This window comes from Galeopterus variegatus, unplaced genomic scaffold (assembly GCF_000696425.1).
Source record: "Galeopterus variegatus unplaced genomic scaffold, G_variegatus-3.0.2 Scaffold1969, whole genome shotgun sequence".
Lineage (NCBI taxonomy): Eukaryota > Metazoa > Chordata > Mammalia > Dermoptera > Cynocephalidae > Galeopterus > Galeopterus variegatus.
The window spans coordinates 62,148-87,798 of NW_007728080.1; the positions used below are offsets into that span (position 1 = coordinate 62,148).

Genomic DNA, 25,651 nt, shown 5'->3' on the forward strand with positions numbered 1-25,651 from the left:
CTGATTTAAAAAAAACTTATATTCTGACTCAGTGCAGCTCTGATGTTTCTTCATTACATATTTGGTCTTGTTCTCCCACTCAGACACTGAAGACTGACAGGAAAAGCCTTGCCCTGATTCGCTGTTATATGAGTGTAGTGGGACTTCATTGACTTACAGCAGTTTTTAGTGTTGCTCATTTTATATGAGTAATCCCAATACCATGAAGTGCTTGAAATTTCATGGAATTGCGTTCTGCTGTCTTTATGGAATTCCCATGAGTTCGTATTGGTCAAATAGTAAATACTGTTTCACTTGAGTATGTATGAGTGCTTATTTGGAGAAACCATTAGATGATTTAGTAAAGAGATTCTTGGGAAAAATTTTAAAGTTTTGCTTGATATTTCGTGTTCACTGTACAAATCTTGATATTTTCTCTGTACCAAAGATAGTTCATGAACTTTTTTTCTGCTCTAATGGGTTTGCTCAAATAAGATCCTATGTGGAATTTAGACCAGTAAAACAGATACTGTTAGAATTGCTTTTGCTCATGTCACAGTGGGCTGGAACTGGGGGGACATGGTAGCCCTATTGACTTGACCTTTCCCACCTGCCCTGTAAGGGTTTCCTCGAGACACAATACCACTAGTGAGAGTTGATCACACACAGTCTTTACTTCTTTATCAGTTTAGCAACCAGAAGCAGAGTTGTTTTTTCTTGATTGTACTAGTACATCTTTTATAATAGGTGCAATCCTAGAAATCAGAATAGAAATAATAATATATCACAGAGTTTGAGCCTTGATTTTACTACTTGGTAGCTCGTGGCCATTGGTAAAGTGCTTAACTTCTCTGATGATTAGTTTCCCATTTTTAATAAAATGAGGATACTATTACGTACCTTTCAGGACTGTTTTAAGAATTATATTAGCTGATGTATGTAGAATGCCTCATATAACCCTTGGCTAATGGCAGCTCACATTGAGGGCCTTCCGTCACTTATTAAATACAGTTTTATGGTGAGACTTTTTAAAACTCTTGGTAAAAAAAATCCCACATAACATAAAATTTACCATCTTAATTAACCATTTGTAAGTATACAGTTCAGTAGTGTATGGTAAGTACATTCACATTGTCGTGCAGCAGATCTCCAGGACTTTTTCATCCTGCAAAAGATACCCATTAAACAACAGTTTCCCATTTCTCTCTCCCCCAAGCCCCTGATAAGCACCATTCTACTTTCTGTTTCTCTGAATTTAACTACTTTAGGTACCTCATAGAAATGGAATCATACAGTATTAGAGACTGGTTTATTTCACTTAGCACAATGTCCTCAAAGTTCATTCATGTTGTAAATTGTGACAAAATTTCCTTCCTTTTTAGGGCTGAATATTCCATTGTGTGTATGTATATGGCAAGACTTTTTAAAAGTTATTTCTTTTTTAAAGCAAGTAATTTTCACTGGTGCTTGTAGTCTTTTGTTTTTAACATATCTGAATTTCCATATGTCAGTTTGCTTAAGACAGGATGTGTTTGCTTTATATTTACATCAACGATATTGAATATTGGTTCAGATTACAAGTAATAGAATTTTACTTGGGTAATTGAAAATTTAAATTGAAGAGCTCACACTCTATTTTATTCTCAATTCTAACCAAGTATTTTGGTATGTGCTCAAATTTTAAATTGCTGTATTTTAAATCATTGCCACTAAATTATATCAATTAACCTTATGTTTACAGTGTTTTCTAGATAATTGTAGACACAGAGGGGTTTTTTTTGTTTGTTTGTTTTGGTCTCTGTGTAATTGACTAATCTGGGCTTTCTGTCCAAAAAAATGCTGTTGGCTTAGCTATTAAAAGGGGGCAGAAAGTTGAAGAACTGTACCTAGGATTTTGTTTAATTTTTAAACAAGAATAGAGGAATAGAGGAACAAGTATTATGGTACTTAGCAGATGACATTACATTCTTCTTTCTGCCTTTGTCAAATTTTACTTAAGGTAAAGAGGAGATGAACTGCCCCGATTGTCTTACACGTCTGATTGTCTTACACGTCTGTCTTTGGAAGTAGCCTATGATGTTGATTTGGCCAAATTCCCTGACATGTGTAACAAGTCACTGGCTTCTAAACTGTTAAATTGAAATAATGTGTCACTGCCACCCACTTCAGCTGAGCATGTGTTCTGTCTTGTCTTGTTTGCAGTTATGAGGTTGGACTTCCACTGACCAGTGCTCTGTGGCACAGCTGGCTGGTGGGTGATGGAGCTGTTGTCTGGGGAGACACTAGAGGGCAGAGCATGCTACCTGCTAGCTGGTGGCATTCACCTAGATTTCTGATGCACATCTGTTGTTTAAGTAGCTCTCTATGCTAAGCTCTTTAGAAACTGACTCATTATATGGAAGCCCTTAGGGCTGAAAAGAAGCCATAACTTCTGAGCTGTTTTTCTAATTTGACCTCAGAAAGTGAATGCTGTGTTGAATGTTTTTACAGCATTGTGAACACATAGTGAACCTGGCCTTTTCCTGCTTCCAGTCCCCCCTCCCCTGCATACATCTTGATGTAATTTAGGAGTAATAAGTGAATTTCTCTTATAGCATTGTAAGCTGTTCTTTGTAATCAAGAGTCCACGTACCCAAATATATTCTGCCACAAATAGAATCCCATGGGAAGAACACCTGGCAAATGCTCGCTTTTCTAAATTGTAGCAAGAAGTCTAATGAAGCTTTTTTCTATGTAATTTCAGCTGCTTTTTGGAATTGAAATGTTTTCAGTTCTTTCAGCATTAATGTATTTAAAGGAGGAGACCTGTCTCTAGTGACATAAAATATAATCACGACAAGTTGAAATATGAGTATAAGTGCTTATTGCCTGTAGTGTGGCTGCTGACATACTGACCGATGGTAGCTCTGACCTCGGTCAGACATGGACACTGGCCTTTCTGCTTCTGTTTGGTGTGATTGACAGCCAAAGACAATATAGAAGTGGGGGGAAATATAAATGTAGAAGTGGATAATGGATTATACAGCCATGTTTCTCCATATTTTCTGTTTTATGAGCTTTGAGAGGAAGGCTTCATGATTTAAGGATAGACAGAAAAATAACTTTGGATGGGAGTGTTTTTGTTAAACTGCTGAACTGCATGTACATGCCTAATCTACTATTCAATAAATTATGGGCTCATCCTTTTGCAAGCCTGATGCCACTGTGACTTAGAGGGAGGTAACTTTGAGAGTTTTGGTGTAAAGGATAGACAGAAAAATAACTTTGGATGGGAGTGTTTTTGTTAAACTGCTGAACTGCATGTCCATGCCTAATCTACTATTCAATAAATTATGGGCTCATCCTTTTGCAAGCCTGATGCCACTGTGACTTAGAGGGAGGTAACTTTGAGAGTTTTGGTGTACTTAGACTGTCACCTCTCATAGCAAGCTGTTGGGCCTCCTCTTTCCTCCAGGTGAGTGTCTCTATAATTATTGCAGTTTGTATCATGATAATTGATTTGGTGCTTTTTTTTCCCAGCCATAGAAATGCTTTCTTCCATAAACCCCTGTCAGAAGGATGAACCTGCCAGGTGATGGAGGATGCTCTGTCTCTGTTCCTTTTGTCTAGTCAGGCTTTCCTGGTTTGTCTGTCACCTGGAATTCAAATACTCAACATAGATAGAGGCTCATTGTGGAACTCTAGAGTTATTGCCCCAACTTGAGAATGGATCACTGCAGCATAAACATAGGGTGATATCTGAGTAAATGATCTATCACTCCAGCAAGGGAGGAAACAAGCACTGATGGAATTTCTACATATACTGAGTACAGAATAAGCAAAATTATTTTAGATTTTATCATATGCCAGGCACTGTTCTAAGCGTGTTACATATGTTATCTCTCTAGTGCTCCCAGCAACCCCATGAGGTAGGTAGTGCTATTTCCACATTTTATAGTTGAGGAAATTGAGGCATAGAGTAGTTGTATTACTTTACTATTGAGTAGCTAGGATTTCGAATTTGAGTCCCGCAGTCAGACTCCCATCTGACTCTTGGCCACTAAGCTGTATCATCCTAAAAAAATAACTGTAAAAAACAGTTACTAACAGACATTGATTTTAAATAATTTTCATATGTTTATATAGCTAATAACTAGAGTTTGAATTAAGGCCTTACTGACCAACCAAAAACTATTTGTTCTCTGATCACCAGAAATGCTTGGAACGTTTTATGAAGCTTTATTAAATGATGTCAAGAGGAGTCATTTCATTTTTCTTTTAGAATAGGTGTGAACATTTTTTTTTTTAATTCAGTCAACACTGAGTGTATGAGTATACTGTGCGTCAAATGCCTTGTTAGATACTGGAAGCATGGAAATTAGCTTCATTAAGACTATGATTGTATCTAGTGATAAATACAGTGTTAGAGAACTATATTGGGTGCCCATCATTGTTAGGCTGTATTTACTTAGTACCAATTTGTCAGTTAGAAGGTACTTCAAATTGTGGTATGTTCCTTTTTTCTTTCTTTTCACCCCCTAGGCGTTGTCTACCCTGGACTCCATCACTCTGATGTACCCTTTCTTTTACCGGCCGATGTTTGAAGTGGTGGAGGACGGCTGGCATTCCTTCCTTCCTGAGCAAGAGTTCGAGCACTATTCTTCAGCCGTGAGTTAACATCTGAGAACTGTGGGTAATGAGAAATAATCCAACCCCTTATTCCACTTGTGAAAATGATCACTTCCTTTTGAGAGGTAATAAGGTGAAGTTGGCTTATCCATGACCAAAAGAAGTACATATTGGCTATTAAAGCTGCAGTCACAGTAAAATAAGAGCTAATGAATGTATCCACAGGCACTGGGGAAATGACATTAGATGTGTGTTATAGAAAGTCAATTCTGATGCAAGATGCTGAGAAACTTAAGAGGCCACTGTAATAGTATAAAGAGGATGGTTGGGTCAATGGCAGACGGGTTATATTGTAGAAAGATTCAGGAAGCAGAATTACAAGCAATTGGTGACCTACTCACTGGATGTGAGAGGTAAAATGAGGTGTCCTCCAGGATGATACTGAGATAGGAAAGACAGAGAAATTTGTTTGACGGAATGAATTGAGTTTAGTTTTGGAGATGGCGAATGCGAAGGCCTTATGGTACATGTCATTGAATATGTCCAAGATATCGTTTAGAGCTTGTTTGATAAATCTGTGTTAAAAATGAAAAGTTGGGAGTTATCATCACCCTGTCAGTTGTAGAAACCACGGGGAGAAGCTGTGGCTACTGAGAGGAAGCATCTGAAGTGAGAAGGAGGGACAGGGACTGAAACATCTAAGAGGCAAGAGGCGGAAGAGCCAGGGACGATCAGGTTTCAAGTAGGAGGAGTCAGGAGTCTAGAAGGCTGTTTGTTTGTTTGTTTGTTTGTTTGGCAGCTGGCCAGGATGGGGATCCAAACCCTTGACCTTGGTGTTACTAGCATCATGCTGTACCGAGTGAGCTAACTGGCCAGCCCCAGGGCTTCTTATTCATTGTTTCTTTATTGTCTGTCTCCTGGGTTAGAACATAAGATACTGGAATATAAACCATATGAGGGTAGGGACCATGTCATTTTTGTTCCCTGCTGTCTTCTTAGCATATGACAGACAAGTGGTAAATATTTGTTGAGTTAACGAATGTGGGAGTGTGTATATTTATGCTGGATAGGGCAGAAAGACAGCAGAGCCTTCTATATATCATTAGACATCTTCTGCCAGGTACACATCCATCATTTAATCAGTTTTCTTTGGGTAAGGCTTTTTTGACCAATTGAAAAACTCTTTAATTATAATATTAGCCAGTCCATTTCTCTGTTATGTCAAAAGAGACATCTGGTATTGGGAGGACAGAATATTAAAACTAGCTGTGCCTTGTGTGGCACCCCAGATATGTTATGAGCTGCTTGACTTTCTGGGACTCAGTTTCCTTGTCTATGAAATGAAAGTATTGGAAAAAAAATTCTATCATTCTCTCATGTTTAGCATACTTTAAAATTTCTATACTAGAAAAGAAGAAGAGTCTTAAAATCATTGATCTAAGCATCAATTTAAGAAGATAGGAAAATTTTAAAAGCTTATTTTAAAAGCTCTGGGAATTACTAAAATAGACCAGAGTGGTAGAAACCAACCGAGTAAGTTGCAGAGCAACAAGTTTTGCTCAGTATGAGGAAGAACTTTCTAGGAACTAGTGATAGCTAGCATTGCAGGAAGCTAGCCCTGAAAAGAGAGCTCATTTTCTTTGCAGGTATTTAATTATAGGCTAGATATTCTATTAAATTCCTGAGATATGGCTTTGTCATCAGTGAAAGTTGATCTCTAAGGTCCTTTAAAATTTTTCAGATTTATTTTATGACATTGAGATACTTGCTTAGCTTTGAAGTGTCTTGTGTTTTTCAGACCAGTGAATGGAGGCTGAGCTATGTCAATAAGGAATTTGCTGTCTGTCCCTCTTACCCACCAATTGTCACAGTACCCAAATCCATTGATGATGAAGCTCTTCGGAAGGTAGCTGCATTTCGACACGGAGGGCGCTTCCCAGTACTAAGCTATTATCACAAAAAAAATGGAATGGTAAGTTCACGGTACTACTGCTTGATCTGCTGAAAGGCTCGCCTTGGGGATCTTTTCTTAGAAATGTTCCCTTTTTCTGTGTATGTGTTCATCGGAATGATTGGCCAGGTCTCTCCCACTAGGACTTCCTTCATGTAAACTTTGGGGAATCAGGAGTGGATGTTTTCTGTGGTGAGGGTATGACTCTGGATTCTTTCCTTGATGCTGAAGCTTATTTAAAAGCCCAGATAGATTTACCTTTAGGACACAGTAGAGAGGAAACTAGTGTTTATTAGATGTTTACCACAATGTTTTTAAGGTATAAAAATGAGAAATTTGTCTGCCCAGATTAATGGTAAGATAATCTTAATTTTTCTTACCAGACTTTCATGTGAAAGGTGAATTGAGCAGGCGTGTTTATTTTCAGAAGGGAGAAGAGTGATACGTGTCGTGTAGTCACAAGTTTAGTGAGCATGGGAATCAGGAATTGAACAAGCAAAGGCTCTCTGGATTTCTTTCCCATATGTTCTCTAAATCTTTTTCTCCCCTCACGTTTTCTCTCAGTCAGTAAACTCTGCCTTTTATTTTGAAACCAATAATAAATTAGTGGATGAGTTCTAGCTACCTTCCATTTTCCTTTTTCTCCCTGGTAATATGTAAAAAATAGATATTTAGGATAAAAACGTTTTTAAAAATTCACTACTTTGTCATCAAGCCATTTATTAGTTTCTGTTGCTTATAATAGAATACCTGAAACTGGGTAATTTATAAAGAAAAGAAGTTTATATCTTACAGTTCTGGAAGCTGGGAAGTCCAAGGTCGAGGGGCACATCTGCTGCGGGCCTTCTTCCTGGTGGGGACTCTGCAGGGTCCTGAGGCAGTGTAGGGAATCACATGGCAAAAGGGCTGAGCGGGTTAACATGCTTCCTTCCTCTCCTTATAAGCTACCAGTCTACTCCCATGATCACACCTTAATTCATTACCCATTAATCCATGAGTGGATTAATCCATTTATGAGGCCATAGCCTTCATGGTCCAGTCACCTCCTAAAGGTCCTACCTTTCAAATACCATATTGGGGATTAAGCTTTAATTAACATGAGATTTGGAGGAGTCAAATATTCAGACCACAGCAGGCCACCTATTCTGCTTATTGGGTACGATTGCTCTTCAGAAGGATTTATTATAAAGCATTTTGACAACTGGTTTTAAATATAGTGTTGTGTCCATTTGAATGGTAAGCACTGTCTGAAAGTTAAACATTGTCATCCTCTGGATGACCTTTCTTGGTCATGTTAAATTTAAAGGTAGGGGGCCGGCCCGGTGGCGCACTGCTACAGTGCGCCGCTTGGGAGTGTGGTGGCACTCCCGCCGAGGGTTCAGATCCCACATACAGACTGGCTGCTCACTGGCTGAGTGAGGTGCAGGCACAACACTGAGGGTTACAATCCCATTGCCGGTCCCGGTCCGGTACGGGCGCGACACTGAGGGTTGCGATCCGTTGCCAGTCACGAAAAAAAGACAAAAAGGAAAAAAAAAAATTCAAGGTAATTAAGATAACAATAAATGTTGGTCTCTTGAAATAATTAAACCATTCACCAGGCAAGATTAGTGCAATACATACTGATTTCTTGAGAAAAGTTTCAAAAGCAAACCTTTCAAATGATGTAGTCGGTTGAGTCCCGGGATACTGAGGAGATTGGCAGAGGGCCACTGGACAATAAATGATAGACAAGAAGCTTTCGAAATATTGAAAACAATTCCCCAAGAAGAAGAATCGTGCATAGACTTTTTTATTTTCCCATGAGTCCCTTTTCTCTTTGTAATTCTTGCTAAACCTGCCAACCCTATGTATATATAGTTGAAGTCAAGGTTTACGGGCTCATAGGCCATTACTGTCTTCATTCCAGGGCCAAGTCCACTGGGTGTTTGGTTCATGGACTAAATGAATTGCAGTAGTTTATCCTAAAGAGGTGATATTATTATGGGAGAGTATTTTGAAAATATGGATTAAAAAAATTGTGTAAAAATGTAAGGCTTATCTTTGTTTTACACTTACTGTTATCAATACATGAAAATATTTCTTTGTTTTTGGATTAAATCTATCTACTAAACCTCACACAATTGCTTTTGAGATACTCTTAACCTAGCTGATTCCTTTTTGAGTTATTCTTATCCTAGCTAATTCCTTTCTGTTTTTGAAGCTTTACAAGCAACTGCTACTAAATTTTCAGCTATGTTGTACCTCTAGGTCATTATGCGAAGTGGTCAGCCACTTACTGGCACTAATGGGAGGAGGTGCAAGGAAGATGAGAAGCTGATAAATGCCACCCTCAGGGCAGGAAAGCGGGGCTACATCATTGACACCCGGTCTCTAAATGTGGCTCAGCAAGCCAGAGCCAAAGGAGGAGGCTTTGAACAAGAAGCTCATTATCCCCAGTGGAGGCGAATCCATAAATCCATTGAGAGGTACAGTCTAAGGACTCTTACTTGAAGCTAATTAGAGTGGGTGAGCCTTTAGCTTTTCAAAACTCACAAGTGCTCAAATGAACCTTCTGTTAATTTAGGGTTAATAATTGGCTGGACATCTCTCTGTGTTTTGTTTTGGGGTTTTTTTGGTCGCTTTATTAAGGTTTGACAGATGAAATAGTGTATATTTATGGTGTACAATGTGCTGTTTTGATATATGTGTACATTGTGAAATGATTAAATCAAGCTAATTAATATCCATCACCTCACATACGTCTTTTTTTGTGGTGAGAACATTTAAGATCTACTCTCTTAGCAGTTTTCGAGTATACTATACACTATTAACTGTAGTCACCATGCTGTAGGGTTGATCTCCAGAACTTTTTCTTCTGTCTTAAACTTTGTACTCTTTGGTCAACATCTTCCTACATTCCCCTCCGCTACCCCTCCCCGGTAACTACCACTCTCTGCTTCTATGAGTAACTTTTTTTACATTCCGCATATAAGTGAGATCATGTGGTATTTGTCTTTCTGTTTCTGGTTTATTTCATTTAGCATAATGTCCTCCACATTCATTTTTGTTGTCGCAAATGAAAGGATTTCCTTTTTTTAAAAGGCTGAGTAGTATTCCATGCATGTGTATATAACACATTTTCTTTGTCCATTTATCTGTTGGTGGACATTGAGGTTGATTCTGTATCTTGGCTATTGTGAATAATGCTGTAGTGAACATGGGAGTGCAGATCTCTTTGAGATTCTGATTTCATTTCCAGAGGAAATTGAGAGGAATCCCAGTAGTGGAATTTTCAGATCATATGGTAGTTCTACTTTTAATTTTTTGAGGAACCTCCGTACTGTTTTCGATAATGTCTGTACCAACCTACATTCCCACCAACAGTGTACAAGTTGTACACTTGTAAAAGTATTCCTTTTCTCCACATCCTTGCCAGCATTTTTTATCTCTTGCCTTTCTGATAATAGGCATTCTGATAAGTGAGATGATATCTCATTATGGTTTTAATTTGTATTTCCCTGATAATTAGTGATATTGAATACCTTTTAATATATCTGTTGGCCATTTGTATGTTTTGAGAAATGTCTATTCAGGTCCTTTGCCCATTTTTTAATCAGATTATTTGTTTTATTGCTATTGAGTTTTTCGAGTTCCTTATATGTTTTGGATATTAATCCCTTATCTGGTATATTGTTTGTAAATACTTTCTCCCATTCCATAGGTTGTCTCTTCACTCTGTTGACTGTTTCTTCTACTGTGCAGAAGCTTTTTAATTTGATGCGGTCCCATTTGTCTATTTTTCTTTTTGTTACCTGTGCTTTTTGAGTCATATCCAAAAAATTCTTTGCCCAGACCAACGTCAAATAAGATTTTTTCCTAAGTTTTCTTCTGGTAGTTTAGTTTCATCTTTTATGTTTAAGTCTTTAATACATTTTGAGTTGATTTTTATATATGGTGTGAGAAAAATTCCATTTCTTTCTACAGCATGTGGATACCCTATTTTCCCACCACTATTTTTGTACAAACCGTTGTGTATTCTTGTCACCTTTTTCAAAGATCAGTTGACTATCAATGCATAGATTTGTTTCTGGGCTCTCTGTTCTGTTTCATTGGTCAATATGTCTGTTTTTTTGCCAGTGCCATGTTGTTTTGATGAGTATAGCTTTGGGGTGTATTTTAAACTCAGGTAGTATGATGCCTCCAGCTTTGTTCTTTTTTGCTCAAGATTGCTTTGGTTATTCAGGGCTTTTTGTGGTCTCATACGAATTTTAAGTTTTTTTTTTTTTTTTAATATTAATACCTCCAGTCCATGAACCCGGGAGATCTTTCCATTTATTTGTATCTTCTTCAATTTCTGTCATCAGTGTTTTATAGTTTTCAGTGTACAAATCTTTTACCTCTTTGATTAAATTTACTTCTAAGTTTTTTATTATTTTCATTGATATTGTAAATTGGATTGTTTTCTTGATTTCTTTTTCCATTAGTTCACTGTTGGTGTGTAGAAATGCTACTGAATTTTGTATGTTGATTTTGTTCCTGCAACTTTACTGAATTCGTTTATAATTTCTAACAGTTTTTTGGTGGACTCTTTAGGGTTTTCTATATAGAAGATCATGTCGTTTGCGGACAGAGATAACTCCTTCCTTTCTGATTTGTGTGTCTTTTATTTCTTTTTCTTGCCTAGTTGCTCTGGCAAGGACGTCCAGTACTGTGTTGAATAGAAGTGGTGAGAGTGGGCACCCCTGACTTGCTCCTGATCTTAGAGGGAAAGCTTTCAACTTTTCACTGTTGAGTAGGATGTTAGTTGTACGCTTGTCATATATGGCCCTTATTGTGTTGAGGTACATTCCTTCCATACCTAATTTGTTGAGAGTTTTTAATCATAAAAGGGTGTTGAGCTTTGTGAAATGCTTTTTCTGCATCTATTGAGATGATTGTATTTTTGTCTTTCATTCTGTTGATATGGTATATCACATTTATTGATTTGCATATGTTGAACCATCCTTGCATCCAAGGGATAAATCCCACTTGATCATTGTGAATGATTCTTTTAATGTGCCATTGGATTTGGTTTGCTAGTAGTGTATTTTGTTGAGGATTTTTGTGTCTATGTTTATCAGGGATATTGGCCTGTAATTTTCTTTTCTTGTGGTATCTTTTTCTGGTTTTGGTATCAGGGTAATGCTGGCCTAGTAAAATGAATTTGGAAGTATTCCCTCCTTTTCAGTTTTTTGGAAGAGTTTGGGAAGGATTGGTATTCGTTCTTTAATTGTTTGGTAGAATTCAGCTGTGAAGCCTGGGCTTTTCTTTGATGAAAGAAATTTTTTGTATTACTAATTCAATTTCCTTGTTATTGATCTGTATAGATTTTCTGTTTCTTCATGATTCAGTCTTGGTAGGTTGTAGCTTTTAGGAATACATCCATTTCTCCTAGGTATCCCATTCGTAGATGTATAATTGCTCTTAATCTTTTATGATCCTTTGTGTTTCTGTAGTATCAATTGTAAATGTCTCCTCTTTCATTTCTGATTTTGTCTTCTCTTGTTTTTTTAGTTAGTACAAATAAAGGTTTGTCAATTTTGTTTATCTTTTCAAAAAACCAACTCTCATTGCATTTTGTAAGATAAGCAAGAACACTTGTCTTGGATGCCCACAGGTGAGTTTTTGTCAAATAGTGCTCCTCTCAGTCAGCTCTGCAGTTTTACCACAAAGTCTACTCTTCCAGGTGTAGATCAGTGGTTGCCAAATTGATAGAACATATTTTCTACATATAATTATATTTTCCTAAGTCAAAAGACTTTAGAGATTTCCTTTCTCCCCATAACTACCTGTTTTCACACTGTTTCTCCCACCTATACAGTCTTTTGTTTACACTTTGAGTGGTTTATAAGTGCTTCTGAGTGGATAGGTAGGAGTTGGGGTAAAAACAGTGGGATCTGAGCTGGTCTTAGGTATCACTGCTGATGGTACCAGGGTATCACAGTGTTAGATCACTGGGAATAGGATTACAGATGTAAATGGTGCTGTGTCTTGTGACCTGTCACAAAAATTTATGCTGTGGCCCTCTACCCTAGTCAGATAATCCAGCTATATGAACTGCTTTAATCTGTTCAGATGAGGTACAGTTTACCATGATAGGCATTTTAAGCATCTTTACAACATTGTTTAAATATTAGTTTTTTAGTCTTTAATCCTTAAGTTGCTGTGTAGCCGTGTAAATATTTTTATAGTACTTTGAACTACTTTTGCTCTTGGATATGTTAGAGGCTGAGTTTTCAGTTTGGCTTCTTCCTTTATCAATCTATTCCTATTTCATTGTTTTGTATTTTAATTTCTTATTCTTATTTTTAAAAGGTACCACATTCTTCAGGAAAGCTTAATCAAACTTGTGGAAGCTTGTAATGACCAGACACATAACATGGACCGATGGCTCAGTAAATTGGAGGCCTCCAACTGGCTGACTCACATCAAAGAGATTCTGACCACTGCCTGCCTCGTGGCTCAGTGTATTGACAGGTGAAGTGGCTTTCAGCATTCCTGAGTGGGACATGCTCTGATAACTGGACTTGGTTTTTATCCAGACATATATTTATAGATTGTGTTAAAAGTGTGTATCTATTCTATATCTTATGTTCAGGTCATTTTAGAAATTACTATGTAAGATAGTCAACACCATTAGTTATCGATGGGCTATGTGCATAGAGTCTGGTATTTAATAGATAATTAACATTTATTGAATGAATGTGAACCATGTACATACACCCGTCTTCTACAACACAAATGTTTTAAGTACTAAAGGACCTCTTTTTTTCTATATAATCCTTAAATTATGAATTTACCAAGTTTGGTTTTCTTAAACTGTGAAAAGGAGTGAAAGGAAATTTTCTTATTTCTTCTCAGAGAATCAAATTTACCTCCGTACTTTTGAAATATCAATGAGAAGAAAGAAGTAATTTTGTTACACAGTAAAATGATCCTTTCTAATTTTCAGATATCCTATTATAAACTACTTGTGCTGTTATATGTGGATACAAGTTGAGAAAACCTAACTGTACTGATGCAAAGTATATGAAGTGATTTTAGTTTATTCACCCAGTTAAAGGTTGCTAAGCCTTGAGACTTGAGGCAGAAGACTGAACAGAGGCAGAAGGATTGGTATAAGTTGTTGCAGAAGCTTAGAATGCCCTTTTTAAGAAGGGGATTCCCACTGAAACAATAGGTAGGTGTAAGTATAGATAAGGTAATTAAAGATCAAGATTCTGTGACAGAGAAATCAATAACACGTAACTGTGAGAAGTTAATGTGGACGGTGCTTGGTATAAGTTGTTGCAGAAGCTTAGAATGCCCTTTTTAAGAAGGGGATTCCCACTGAAACTTGATCTTTAAGGTAATTAAAGATCAAGATTCTGTGACAGAGAAATCAATAACACGTAACTGTGAGAAGTTAATGTGGACGGTGCTGTTATTTTTTAACCTAAGTTTACTAGATTTCTCCTTACATTGTAAGAACAGGCTTTTGGTTTCTTATGAAACATGATTGTAATAAACGTTTATCACCACATTGTCTAAATTTGCAGCCATAATAACAAGATGATGTAGATCAAGGCAACCCTAGGTGCAGAGCAGTTGTTGTCATCTCCACCCTTGCTTAGTTTGGGCTGGCAACCTTAAGCAGGGACTCCAAACTCTTCTGAGGGCTTACAGTTGTGGTTTATTTTGCCATGTTTGGATTCCCTTTTCTGATATGTATTAGCTTATTATTTAAGGTATAAAATTTTGCCCTTATAATTAGTTGATAAATATGTAAAAATAAACCTTAAATTAATTGAATTAAATTCAGAATATCTCACAGATAATTAAGATGTATGCTCAGTATATATCAGGAGGCTTAAAGTACTTGCTCATACCCTTCAGCCTAGTCATTAGATTTTATCCTAAGAGTAGGGTTGTTAACCTAACCATAGGTAAACTTCAGGGGTCTGTTATTTTCAAATTAAGAACTCTCTTCAGTAGAAGACAAAAAGCTAAGTACATCATCTACAGTATAACAGAAGTTGGCATAACCTAAATGTTCAGCTGTCAGATTAAGTAAATTATAGTTTATCACTTAGTAGAATATTTTATAATCATTAATACAGTAGTCCTAAAGATTACATAGAAACATGGGAAAATTCTTATAATAAAAGTGAAAACAATAGGAAATTACCTTTTATTATATCATATAAAGTATATATCTACATGAGAAAAGAATTGATGGTAGTAACCAAATGTGAAACTTCTATGTGAAGTTGGTATTTTTTGTTTTCTAAAATTTTCTTCACTGTTGTTTCAATAAAAAGGATGGAAAAAGGGCCGGCCCGGTGGTGCACTGGAGAGTGCGCTGCTTGGGAGTGTGGCGGTGCTCCCGCCGAGGGTTCGGATCCCATGTGGAGACCGGTTCCCGCTCACTGGCTGAGCGCGGTGCGGGTGCAACACCAAGGGTTGTGATCCCGTTGCTGGTCAGTAAAAAAGACAAAAAGGAAAAAAAAAAAGGATGGAAAAAGATGTAGTTAATTTGGTTTTGCTGTTTCCCTCCAGTATTTTTAGAATAATGTGGTACCAGACACCTCATACGTCTCGTGGTATCATGGTATCATTGCCACCGATTATCTAGATTGAAAGTTTTATGTTTTTGTTTTTTCCTGTTTCTCAAAGTATGGTTTAAGACTTGCCTCCCAGATCCATAACAGTTTATGAAGGTGTCCTTACAGTCAGCTGATGGTGGAAAGGTAGAATCAAGATCAGAGAAATAATTGTAAGTGTAAGCTTAGAGGTTTGTTGAGAAAAGACTTTAATCTACTACTAAAGCAGAAAAGGTAAGTGCCTTACCAGCCAGCCACCAAAAAACAAAAAAGGTAAGTGTCTTCTGTGATAAGGACTGCTTCTCTGTTTTGTAAAAAGAGAAAATTCAGCCAAAAAGTTCTGTCAAATTTGTTATAACTTAAAGGGGTTCTTGCCATGTGAAATTTAGGACTCATTACAGTCTTACTTTTTCCCAAGAGAAGGTCTGATCTATCATATGCCATATTTGGACTCTAAATCCTCCTGGACACAGCAGATGTAGGAGACTGGAATATTGTACTCAAAAATGTTTACTATTAACACAGTGTATTAACCATGTCAGAGTATCCCATTTGTCCTCTGGATTTTCCTGTCAGGGAGGGAGCGTCAGTACTGATTCATGGAACAGAAGGAACTGATTCCACGCTGCAGGTGACCTCCCTGGCCCAGATCATCTTGGAACCAAGAAGCAGGACTGTCCGTGGTTTTGAGGCCCTCCTAGAAAGAGAGTGGCTACAGGTGAGAAAAGATATTTGATACATAGAGGAACCGCTAATAATATATTGGGATCCTGGTTTGTGGTAGCTGACATCACATACAAAATTTTGATTGATTAAAATTTTTTAATTGTGTGTTTAATTTGCTGCAGGCAAATTAATCCATCTTCCCCTCAGTAATGTTTGTAATCTCTACCGCCTCTCAGTTTCTGGACCTCTCTCTGCCTGTGTCGCTCCCTTGGCCCTTGGTTCACTGAACACATTCTCGTCAGCACACTTCGTTATATATATGGAGTGCAAAGAACGCAAAGCACGGTGTGTCCTCCCAGAAGCTGGTCTTGACAGAGATGGCGGTGTGGGGCCGCAGTTCAAGGCACGCACATTAGTGCCGAGCCCTTTGTTCCTCCTGCGCCGTGCTACCCTCGTTCCTAACCATGACCTCCTTCATAGATAAAAGCAATTCATTTTCTTCATGTCCTCTTTTCCTGAACGAAACCCCAAAAAGTGATGACCTTGAGGTTAGAGACCTATCCCTATTTGTCTGTTTATCCCTAGGACACAAGTGCTATTATATGTGACCACTAAAATGAAAATCTCAAACACATAGATTGAAATTACTTGTGAATGTATTTTCACTGTGTAACTTAGTAAAAATTGTGATTGAAAACAAGTGATTAGATATTTCTTGAAAGCAGATGTGTCTCTGGTGAAAAATAATTTCTAGCCCTTCTAATTACAATTCAAATTTATTGTGTATTCATGCTGTGTGTACACCACATCTACACTGCCTGACTGCTGACCTTTTTCTCTGTTTGTCAGACCAGGTGCATAGTAAACAATTGAGTATGGTTTACTTGTTTATATATTACCATTTTAATGGTATCAAAATTCAGTTAGCCTCTGGAAAATTTTCATGGTGTTATCTTTGTTAGATAAAGTTGGATAAGGACCCAAAGATAAGGCAGGTCTGTGAAATACCTAGTAGAGTGTGATTTGTGGTAAGGAAGGTCAGTACTTGGGCAGGAAGGCCAAATGATCCTTAAGTTTACCTGGTCAGTAGACAGCAGACTCTTCCCGTTAATTTTGGGAAAAGAGGGTGATTAAGGACAGCTTTATCTCTTATATAAAATTATTCATAAATAACTCTTCATGACAATAACTTTTTTCACATGTAATAAAAAACTTAATGTCAGAGCTGACCTTACAAAGTTTGTCTGTCAGTCTCACATCTGTCTCCATTTAGTTGTTGAGGCTTGTGTAGCTTGCAACAGGATCTATAACATTTTAGATAAATAGAAGGTGATAGTTATCCTTTGATTTGTACCTGACAACTTATGTTCTTTGAGTTTGCTATAGATTTGACAGATCTAGAAAGGTCTATTTTATAAGTTCACCATTACTTAAGTTCATTATTTTTCCATTTGCTATTCCAAGGACAGGTGCATCTTTGTGAAAGTCATGCCTTGACTGTCCAGTCTCATTAACAAGTTGGAAGTTGTGTCTTTTTCTTCAATTGCTGAAATTATTTATTTTAAATCAAGAAATTGTTAATCAAAACAGCAGTTACCCTAATTATATGATAGTCCAGTTAATAAGAACTTCATTGTGACTGTGTGAAATGATGTTAATGGGATCTCACTGGATGTGACTGTCACATCTCCATCTCTTCTCTCAGGCTGGCCACCCGTTCCAGCAGCGCTGCGCACAGTCAGCCTACTGTAGCAGTAAACAGAAGTGGGAGGCACCTGTCTTTCTCCTCTTCTTGGACTGCGTGTGGCAGATACTTCGCCAGTTCCCCTGTTCTTTTGAATTTAACGAGAGCTTCCTCATCATGCTCTTTGAGCATGCTTATGCCTCACAGTTTGGGACATTTCTTGGCAACAGTGAAAGTGAAAGGTGGGTGCACAGCTCATGTGGGACGTTTCATTTCTGTTTGGGTCACTTCCTAGAAAAAACCAGGACGTGGTTCTGTGTTGATGTTGTTTATAACAAGGTAGAGGCTGCATTTAAGTATGAATTAAATTACATGAAGTGTGTTCTTATTATGAGCCAGTCACATGCTAGAGGAGAGCATATTCTAGATTTGTTCTGTTAGTTAAACTTAGTTCACACACTGATTTAAAAGCATCAAGTAAGTCAAGCAACCATGTTAAATGTTCATTTCTTCTTATTTATTTGTTTTACAGGAGCTGTCTTTGCTGGACTAAATGTTAATTTCTTTATATAGGATCATTGTCTGTTACATTGGAAAGAAGCCTTATCATGTAACTCAGCTCTCCTCCACCCAATTTTATAGTTTAAGAAAGGAAGATTCAGAGAAGTTAAGTGACTTGTCCAGGGACACAGAGCTGGTTGGTCACCAAAGTACGGCCTGTAGTACAGGTCTTCCTGCTGCTGCTCTAGACTTTGTCTGCTACACCTAGAAACTGGCCTCAGGCCCAGAGTGACTATCTCACTTCACAGCTCAGATACTATTGAGTTTTTATAGGTTTATTTAGAAGATACACATTAGACTCTTCTTTAAAGGTACTTAACTGGTAGTCTTCTCTGTTGGGTACGATCACCAGATTTCCTCTGGGTGAGAGGCAGGATTTACCTTGTTGCCAGTAGCCAGCCAGCATTGTTTATTTGAATAGTAAATTTGTAGAATATATCAGTACTTCATTCCTTTCCATTACTGAGTAATTTGCCATTGTATAGATATATCCATTCATTACTTAATGGACATTTGGGCTGGCTTTTGTTGTTGTTGTTGTTGTTGTTACCATGAATAATGCTACAGTAAGCATTTATGGACACATTTTTGTGTGGACATATGTTCATTTATCTTAGGTATAATCCTAGGAGTGGTCTTGCTGGGTTGTATGATTTTGCATTTTGAGGAGCTCTCATTTTACATGCCCACCAGTGGTGTATAAGGGTTTCAGTTTCTCCATGTCTTTACCATTTGTTACTGTGTCTGCCTTTTTGATTTAGTCATTCTAGTGGGCGTAAAGTATCTTCTCATCATAGTGATTTGCATTTCTGTAATGACTAATGATGTCGATCATCTTTGCATGTGTTTGTCGGCCATCTGTATATTTTCTTGGAGAAATATCTGTTCAAATACTTTGTCCATTTTTTAGTTGGGCTTTTTTTTATTGTGGAGGTATATGAGAATTTTGATAAGGATTGCATTGAATCCGTAGATAGTTTTGGTTAGTGTTACCACATTAACAATATGAAGTCTTCCAATCTATGAATATCGGATGTCTTTCCATTTATATAGTTTTTTCATTTTTTTCAGCAATATTTTAGTTTTCAGTGTACAGGTATTTCACTTCCTTGGTTAAATTTGTTCTTTGAAATTCGTTTTTTCGGATGCTCTTGTAAATTAAATTGTTTTCTTAATTTCCTTTTCAGAGTGTTCATTACTGTTATATAGAAACACAACTGTTTTTTGTGTGTTTATCTTCTACCCCACAGTTTTGCCAAATTTGTTTATTAGATTTAATAGTTTTTTTGCTTTCATGTGTGTGTATTCTTTGAGATTTTGTATATATAGGATTATGTTATCTGGACATAGAAGTAGTTTTACTTCATTTCTAGTGTGCATCCCTTTTCTTTCTTTTTCTTGTCTGATGAACTTCCAGTGCAATGCTGAACAGTGGTGGTGAACATGGGCAACCTTGTGGTGTTCCTAGTCTTAGGGAGAAAGCTTTCATTCTTTGACCATTGAGTATGATATTAGCTGGGGTTTTTTTCCCACCTATAAATGCTCTTTATCATGTTGAGGAAGTTCCCTTCAATTCCTAATTTGTTGAGTGCTTCAATCATGAAAGGGTGTGTTTAGTCAAATGCTTTGTCTGTGTCAATTGCAATGATCATGTAGGTTTTTTTCCTTCTTTCTATTAATGTTGTGTATTATATTAATTGACATTCTTATGTTGAATCGCCCTTGCATTTCTGGGTTAATCATGGTGTATAGTCTTTCTAATATTCTGCTGAATTCTGTTTGCTAGTATATTGAGGATTTTTGCATCCGTATTCACAAAGGATATTGACCTGTAGTGTTCTTTTCTTGTTTGCTTCATAAAATTAGTTAGGAAGCATTCCCGCCATTTTTGGTTTTTTGGAGAATTTGCAAAGGATTGATGTTCATTCTTTAAATGTTTGGTATAATTCACCAGTGATGCCATCTGGTTCTGGACTTTTCTTTTTTGAGAGGTTTTTCTGATTCAGTCTCTTACTTGTTATAGGTCTGTTGAAATTTTCTATTTCTTGAGTAGTTTAGTTAGTTTGAATGTGTTCATAGGAATTTGTCCATTTCATCAAGGTTATCTGATTTGTTGGTGTATGGTTATTCATAGTATTCTCTTATAATCCTTTTTATTTCTATAAGATTGGTAGTAATGTTCCACTTTTATTTCTGTTTTGGTTACTTGCATCTTCTCTCTTTTTCTTTGTTAGTCTCTCTTTTCTTTGTTAAAGGTTTGTCAGTTTTATTGTTGTTTTCAAAGAAGCAACTTTTGGTTTCATTGATTCTCTACTGTTTTGTTCTCTATTTTGTCTGTCTTTGATCTTCTTTTTTCCTTTTCTCTATTAGTGTTGGCTTAGTTTGCTCTTCTTTTTCTAGTTGCTTAAGGTGTAAAGTTAGGTTATTGATTTAAGATATTTGTTCTTTTTTAATGTAGATAGTTACTGCTATGAATTTTGAGCACTGCTTTCACAGGATCTCCATAAATTTTGGTATGTATTTATTCATCTATAAGTATTTTCTGATTTCTCCTATAGCCCATTGGCTGTTTAAGAATGTGTTGTAGAATTCCATACATTTATGGATTTTTCAATTTTCTGTTTTTGATTTCTAGCTTCATTTTATTGTTGAAGATACTTTGTATGATTCCAGTTTTCTTAAATTTACTGAGACTTGTTTTGTGGCCTAATATGTGATCTGTCCTGGAGAATATTTCATGTACACTTCAGAAGAATGCATTTTCTGTTGTTCGGTGGTTATCCTATATTTATCTTACATCTTGTTCAGGTCCCATATTTCCTTATTGATTTTCCGTCTATATGTTATCAAAAATAGAGTATTGAAGTCCTCAACTGTATTGTAGGACTGTCTATTTTTCTGTTCAATTATGTCAGTTTTTGCTTCATATATTTTGTGGCTGTGGTGCAAGGTGGATATATGTTTATAATTGTTATGTCTTCTTGATGGATTGACCCTTTTACCAATATATAATCTTCTCTCTTGTAAGAGCTTTTTACTTAAAATCTATTTTTTCTGTTATGATAAATACACTCCAGTTCTCATTTGTTTACTATTTGCATGGAAAATATTTTTCCATCCTTTCACTTTTAGACTGTTTGTATCTTTGACTCTAAAGTGAATCTTTTGTAGGTAATAAGTAGTTGGATCATGTGTTTTTATCCATTCAGACAATCTCTGCCTTTTGATTGGAGAGTTCACTGTTTATACTTAAAGTGATGACTGATAAGGATTTTGTTTTCTCTGTCTTATACCTCTTGTCCCTTTCTTCTTCATTATTGCATTTATTTATGTTTATTTGATTTTTTGTAGTGTACCATTTAGATTCCCTTCTCATTTCTTTTTTGTATGTATTTGTAAAATATGTTTTTTATGGTGGCTACCACAGGGATTACAATTAATATCCTAAATTAATAACAGCCTAGTTTGAATACCATCATAGCTTCAGTATCATACAAAACTGCTTCTGTACAGCTCCCCTCTTATGTTGTTGTCACAAATGACATCTTTATACATTGTGGGCACATTACTGTAGATTTGTAATTTTTATGCAGTTGTTATTTAAATTGTGTAGAAAATAAAGGAGTTGTAAATCAAAAATACATTAATAACTGGCCTCGATATTTTCCTATATCATTATCTTTGCTGGAGCTCCTTCATATGGTTTTAGTTACTCTCTAGTGTCTTTGCATTTCTTTTGTAGAATAGGTCTATAAGCAATGGACTCCTTCAGTTTTTGTTTATCTGAGAATGTCTTAATGTCTCCTTTATTTTTAGAGGATAGTTGGCCAGATATAGAATTTTTGGTTTGCAGGTTTCTTTCAGCACTTTAAAAATGTCATCCTGTGTCCTTCTGGCCTCCATGGTTTCTGATGAAAAATCTGCAGTTAATCTTAATAAGGATCACTTGTAAGGAGTCACTTCTCTCTTGCTCCTTTCGCATTATAATGTGTCTCAGTGTGGATCTTTTTGCCTTTATCCTTTCTGGGGTTCATTGAAATCCTTGAATGTGTAGATTAGTGTCTTTTATAAAATTTGGGATGTTTTGGGCCATTAATTCTTTACATATTCTTTTGGCTTCTTTCCATCTTTCTCCTTTCTTTCTGGGTTTTTGCCTTTATCCTTTCTGGGGTTCATTGAAATCCTTGAATGTGTAGATTAGTGTCTTTTAGAAAATTTGGGATGTTTTGGGCCATTAATTCTTTACATATTCTTTTGGCTTCTTTCCATCTTTCTCCTTTCTTTCTGGGACTTCTGTTATGCATGTGTTGGCACCCATAGGTCACTTAGGCTGTGTTCATTTTTCATTCTTTTTTCTTCTCAGATTGGATAATTTCAATTGACCTGTCTTTAAGTTTGCTGATCCTTTTGCTTGCTCCAGTCTGCTATTGAAACTATCTAGTGAGTTTTTAGTTTCAGCTCCAGAATTTCCATTTGGTTTCTTTGTATAATTTTTGTTTCTTTATTGATATGCTCTGTTCATTAAGACATGTTTTCCTGATTTTCTGATTTCTTTGGCCATAGTCTCTTTAATTCTTAGAGTATATTAAGACAGTTGTTTTAAAGTCTGTGTCTAGTAAGTCTAAAATCAGCGCTCTCTCAGGGACAATTTCTGTTAATTTCTTCCAAGAATGGGCCATACTTCCTAGTGGGTTTTTTGTATCATGTCTAATAGTTTGTCGAAAACTGAGCATTTTAAATATTCTAATGTGGTTCTCCAGAAATTGGATTCTTTCCTCTCCTCAGGGTTTGTTTTTGTTCTTGCTGTTGGCTGTAGCTGTTTATCTAGTCATTTTTCTAACCTAGGTCTGTTCTAACCTAAATTTCTAGTTTAGGATGGGGGGTATAGGGGCTAGGGGAAGGAGGAGTGCCGATAGAATTGTTAGTGTTGGGCTGGCCCGTGGCTCACTCGGTAGAGTGCGGTGCTGATAACACCAAGGCCGCGGGTTCGGATCCTATATAGGGATGGCCGGTTTGCTCACTGGCTGAGCGTGGTGCTGACAACACCAAGCCAAGGGTTGAGATCCCCTTACCGGTCATCTTTCGAAAAAAAAAGAATTGTTAGTGTTGGTAGGAGGAGTGTTTGTTTTGTGCTTTCAAACTGTCATTTCGTCTTTGTGTTATTGGTTATTGGGAATATGGTGAGGGCAGTAGAGTAGATTAGTCGTATGTAGAAGTATAGGTTAAGTAATGCCGTGATAGTCCCTGTTCCTTTGGTTTTTATTTAGCTAATATCTTGACAGAGATTTCCTTGAACATGAGGAGGTGGCGGGGGGAGAGAAAGAGAAAGAAAGAAAAAGGAGGGTAAAAAAACCCAACACACACACACACAACACACACAACACACACACACACACACACACACACACACACACACACACAGAGTCTTTGCAGATTGGTTTCGTTCTGGGACACTCTTTCCGTGTTTAGCCAGGCCTTAGCCTTCACTTTCTGTTTTCACTGAGCCTAGAGATTAGCCAGAGGTGAAAACAGGATCTTCTCAGGTCTTTTCTGAGCATGTGTCCTGCCCTGGTATGCATTTTCCTTTTAAATTCCTCAGTAAACCCAGGCACTTTTTAATGTCTTGACTTCCCAAAGAAACTCTCTCGCCAGTTTTCTCCCCATGCTTTCAGTGCTCTGTTGTATGTCTAAACGATCTTTTACCCCAGGTGACTGTGGGTTTTTTATTCACCTTATAGTGATTTGAGGAAATCTTTCACTTTGCTATCCTGAGTTTGTAACAAAGGTAAGTGTTTCAGGTAGCCCCAGACAAGTTAGAACAAACACAGTTCTTTGTGAATAAGGACTGCCTTGCTCCCTCTGCCAGGGATGAGGGTCCCATCCTGAGAATGCAGGCTGCTACCTTTCAGACCTCTGTGGGCTAGTGAGAGGGGGTGGGGCAAGGGCAAGTTAAAGTGCCATAAAGCTTTCCTGTTGTTAAATTTTCTTTTCCTTGATTCTGCATTCACCTGGGTGTTCTAAACTTTTGAGTGTCCGACAAAGTTGGTCCTAACAGCTCTACTTGATTTTTTCCCATTTCTGTGGAGTGACAAGCATTTGGAGCTTCTTTACTCTGCCATTTTGCACCTGGCATCCATCCTCTTCTTTCTTTTTTTTCTGGTGGCTGGCCAGTACGAGGATCTGAACCCTTGACTTTGATGTTACAAAGCTATGCTCTAATCCACTGAGTTTTCCTTCATTTTTGAAGGATAGTTGCTGGATATACAAATCTTGGTTAACAGTCTTTATTTTTCAGCACTTCAAATATGTCATACCACCACCTTCTGTCCTCTCTGGTTTCTGATAAGTCAGCCATTATTTTTATGAAGATCCCTTGTACATATGACTCATTTTTCACTTGCTGCATTTACAATTCTTGCTTATTTGGCTTTTAATAGTTTAACATTGATGTGTCTACATGTGGACCACTTTGAATTTATCCTGTATGGAGTTCTTTGACTTTCTTGAGGTGTGTAGATTAATGATTTTCATTGCATTTGAGTAGACATTATTTTCCTAGCATTTGTTCTGTGTCTTTCTCTTCTCCGCTTTTGGGACTCCTGTTCTGTGTATGTTGACATGCTTGATAGTATTCCACAGGTTTCTGGGGCTCTCTTCAATTTTCCTTCTTCTTGTCTCTTTTTTTTCTCTCAGAAATTGATCATCTCAGTGCATCTGTCTTCAAGTTCACGGATCTTTCTGCCAGATCAGATCTACTGTTGAGCTCCTTTAGTAATTTTTCATTTCAGTTATACTACTTTCAAATCTAGCATTTCTGTTTAGTTTTTTGTTTTTATGGTTTTTGGCTCTTTATTGTTATTGTCTATTTAGTGAGGCATTGTTTTCATACTTTCCTTTAATTGTTTAGATATTTTTTCTTTAGTTCTTTGAACACATTTATAATAGCTGATTTGAAGTCTTTGTCCAGTAAGTTCAGTATGTGGCCTTCCCACCCCAGGGACAGTTTCTTTTGGCTGCTTTTTTTCCCTCTGTGTAGATCATACATTCCTGTTTCTTTTGTATCGTGTAACTTTTTTTTAACTGATGTTTTAATAGTATAGTGTGGCATATCTAGAAATTAGGTCCTCTGCCCCAAGAGTTTGTTGTTATTGCTGTATTTTGTTTGTTTGTTTGTTTTTGTTGTTTAGTGATTTTCTGTATTCTGAGAATCTGTATTCTGGTGTGTATAACCACTGAAGTCACTATATATATCTCATATAGCTAACTTGGTGGTCAGCTAACAATTACAGATTTCTTTAAATGTCTTGCACCAGTAAGTCTCCTACCCTTTGATGAGGGCTCTATGTATGTGTTGGGATATGACATCAATATTCAGGTAATTACAGCTCTGCCTTAGCTCTCATTTCATGCTTGACACAGCCTTGGGTTCAGCCAGAGGTGAAAGATTGAGGCCATCTCAGGTGTTCCTGGTTACGTGCACACCCTTTTAGATTCCCAGGACTATGTCAGGGCTTTTCAAAGTTCCTGTGGACATCTTGTCCCCAGATTAACAATTTCTGCTTATTGTATTTGAAAGACACTGTGGGAGAAAGGACTTCT

The 25,651-nt window shown here is 37.0% G+C and overlaps 1 protein-coding gene across 1 annotated transcript in view; it reads left to right on the plus strand.

Moving 5' to 3' along the window:
• Nucleotides 1-25,651, plus strand: part of MTMR9 (myotubularin related protein 9) — a 52,544-nt gene that overhangs the window by 18,346 nt on the left and 8,547 nt on the right. The window contains exons 4-9 of the mRNA XM_008579866.1: nucleotides 4,501-4,626; nucleotides 6,386-6,559; nucleotides 8,789-9,006; nucleotides 12,875-13,036; nucleotides 15,718-15,859; nucleotides 17,513-17,733. Coding sequence (XP_008578088.1) covers nucleotides 4,501-4,626; nucleotides 6,386-6,559; nucleotides 8,789-9,006; nucleotides 12,875-13,036; nucleotides 15,718-15,859; nucleotides 17,513-17,733 — 1,043 coding nt within the window. The remainder of the gene's footprint in view (nucleotides 1-4,500; nucleotides 4,627-6,385; nucleotides 6,560-8,788; nucleotides 9,007-12,874; nucleotides 13,037-15,717; nucleotides 15,860-17,512; nucleotides 17,734-25,651) is intronic.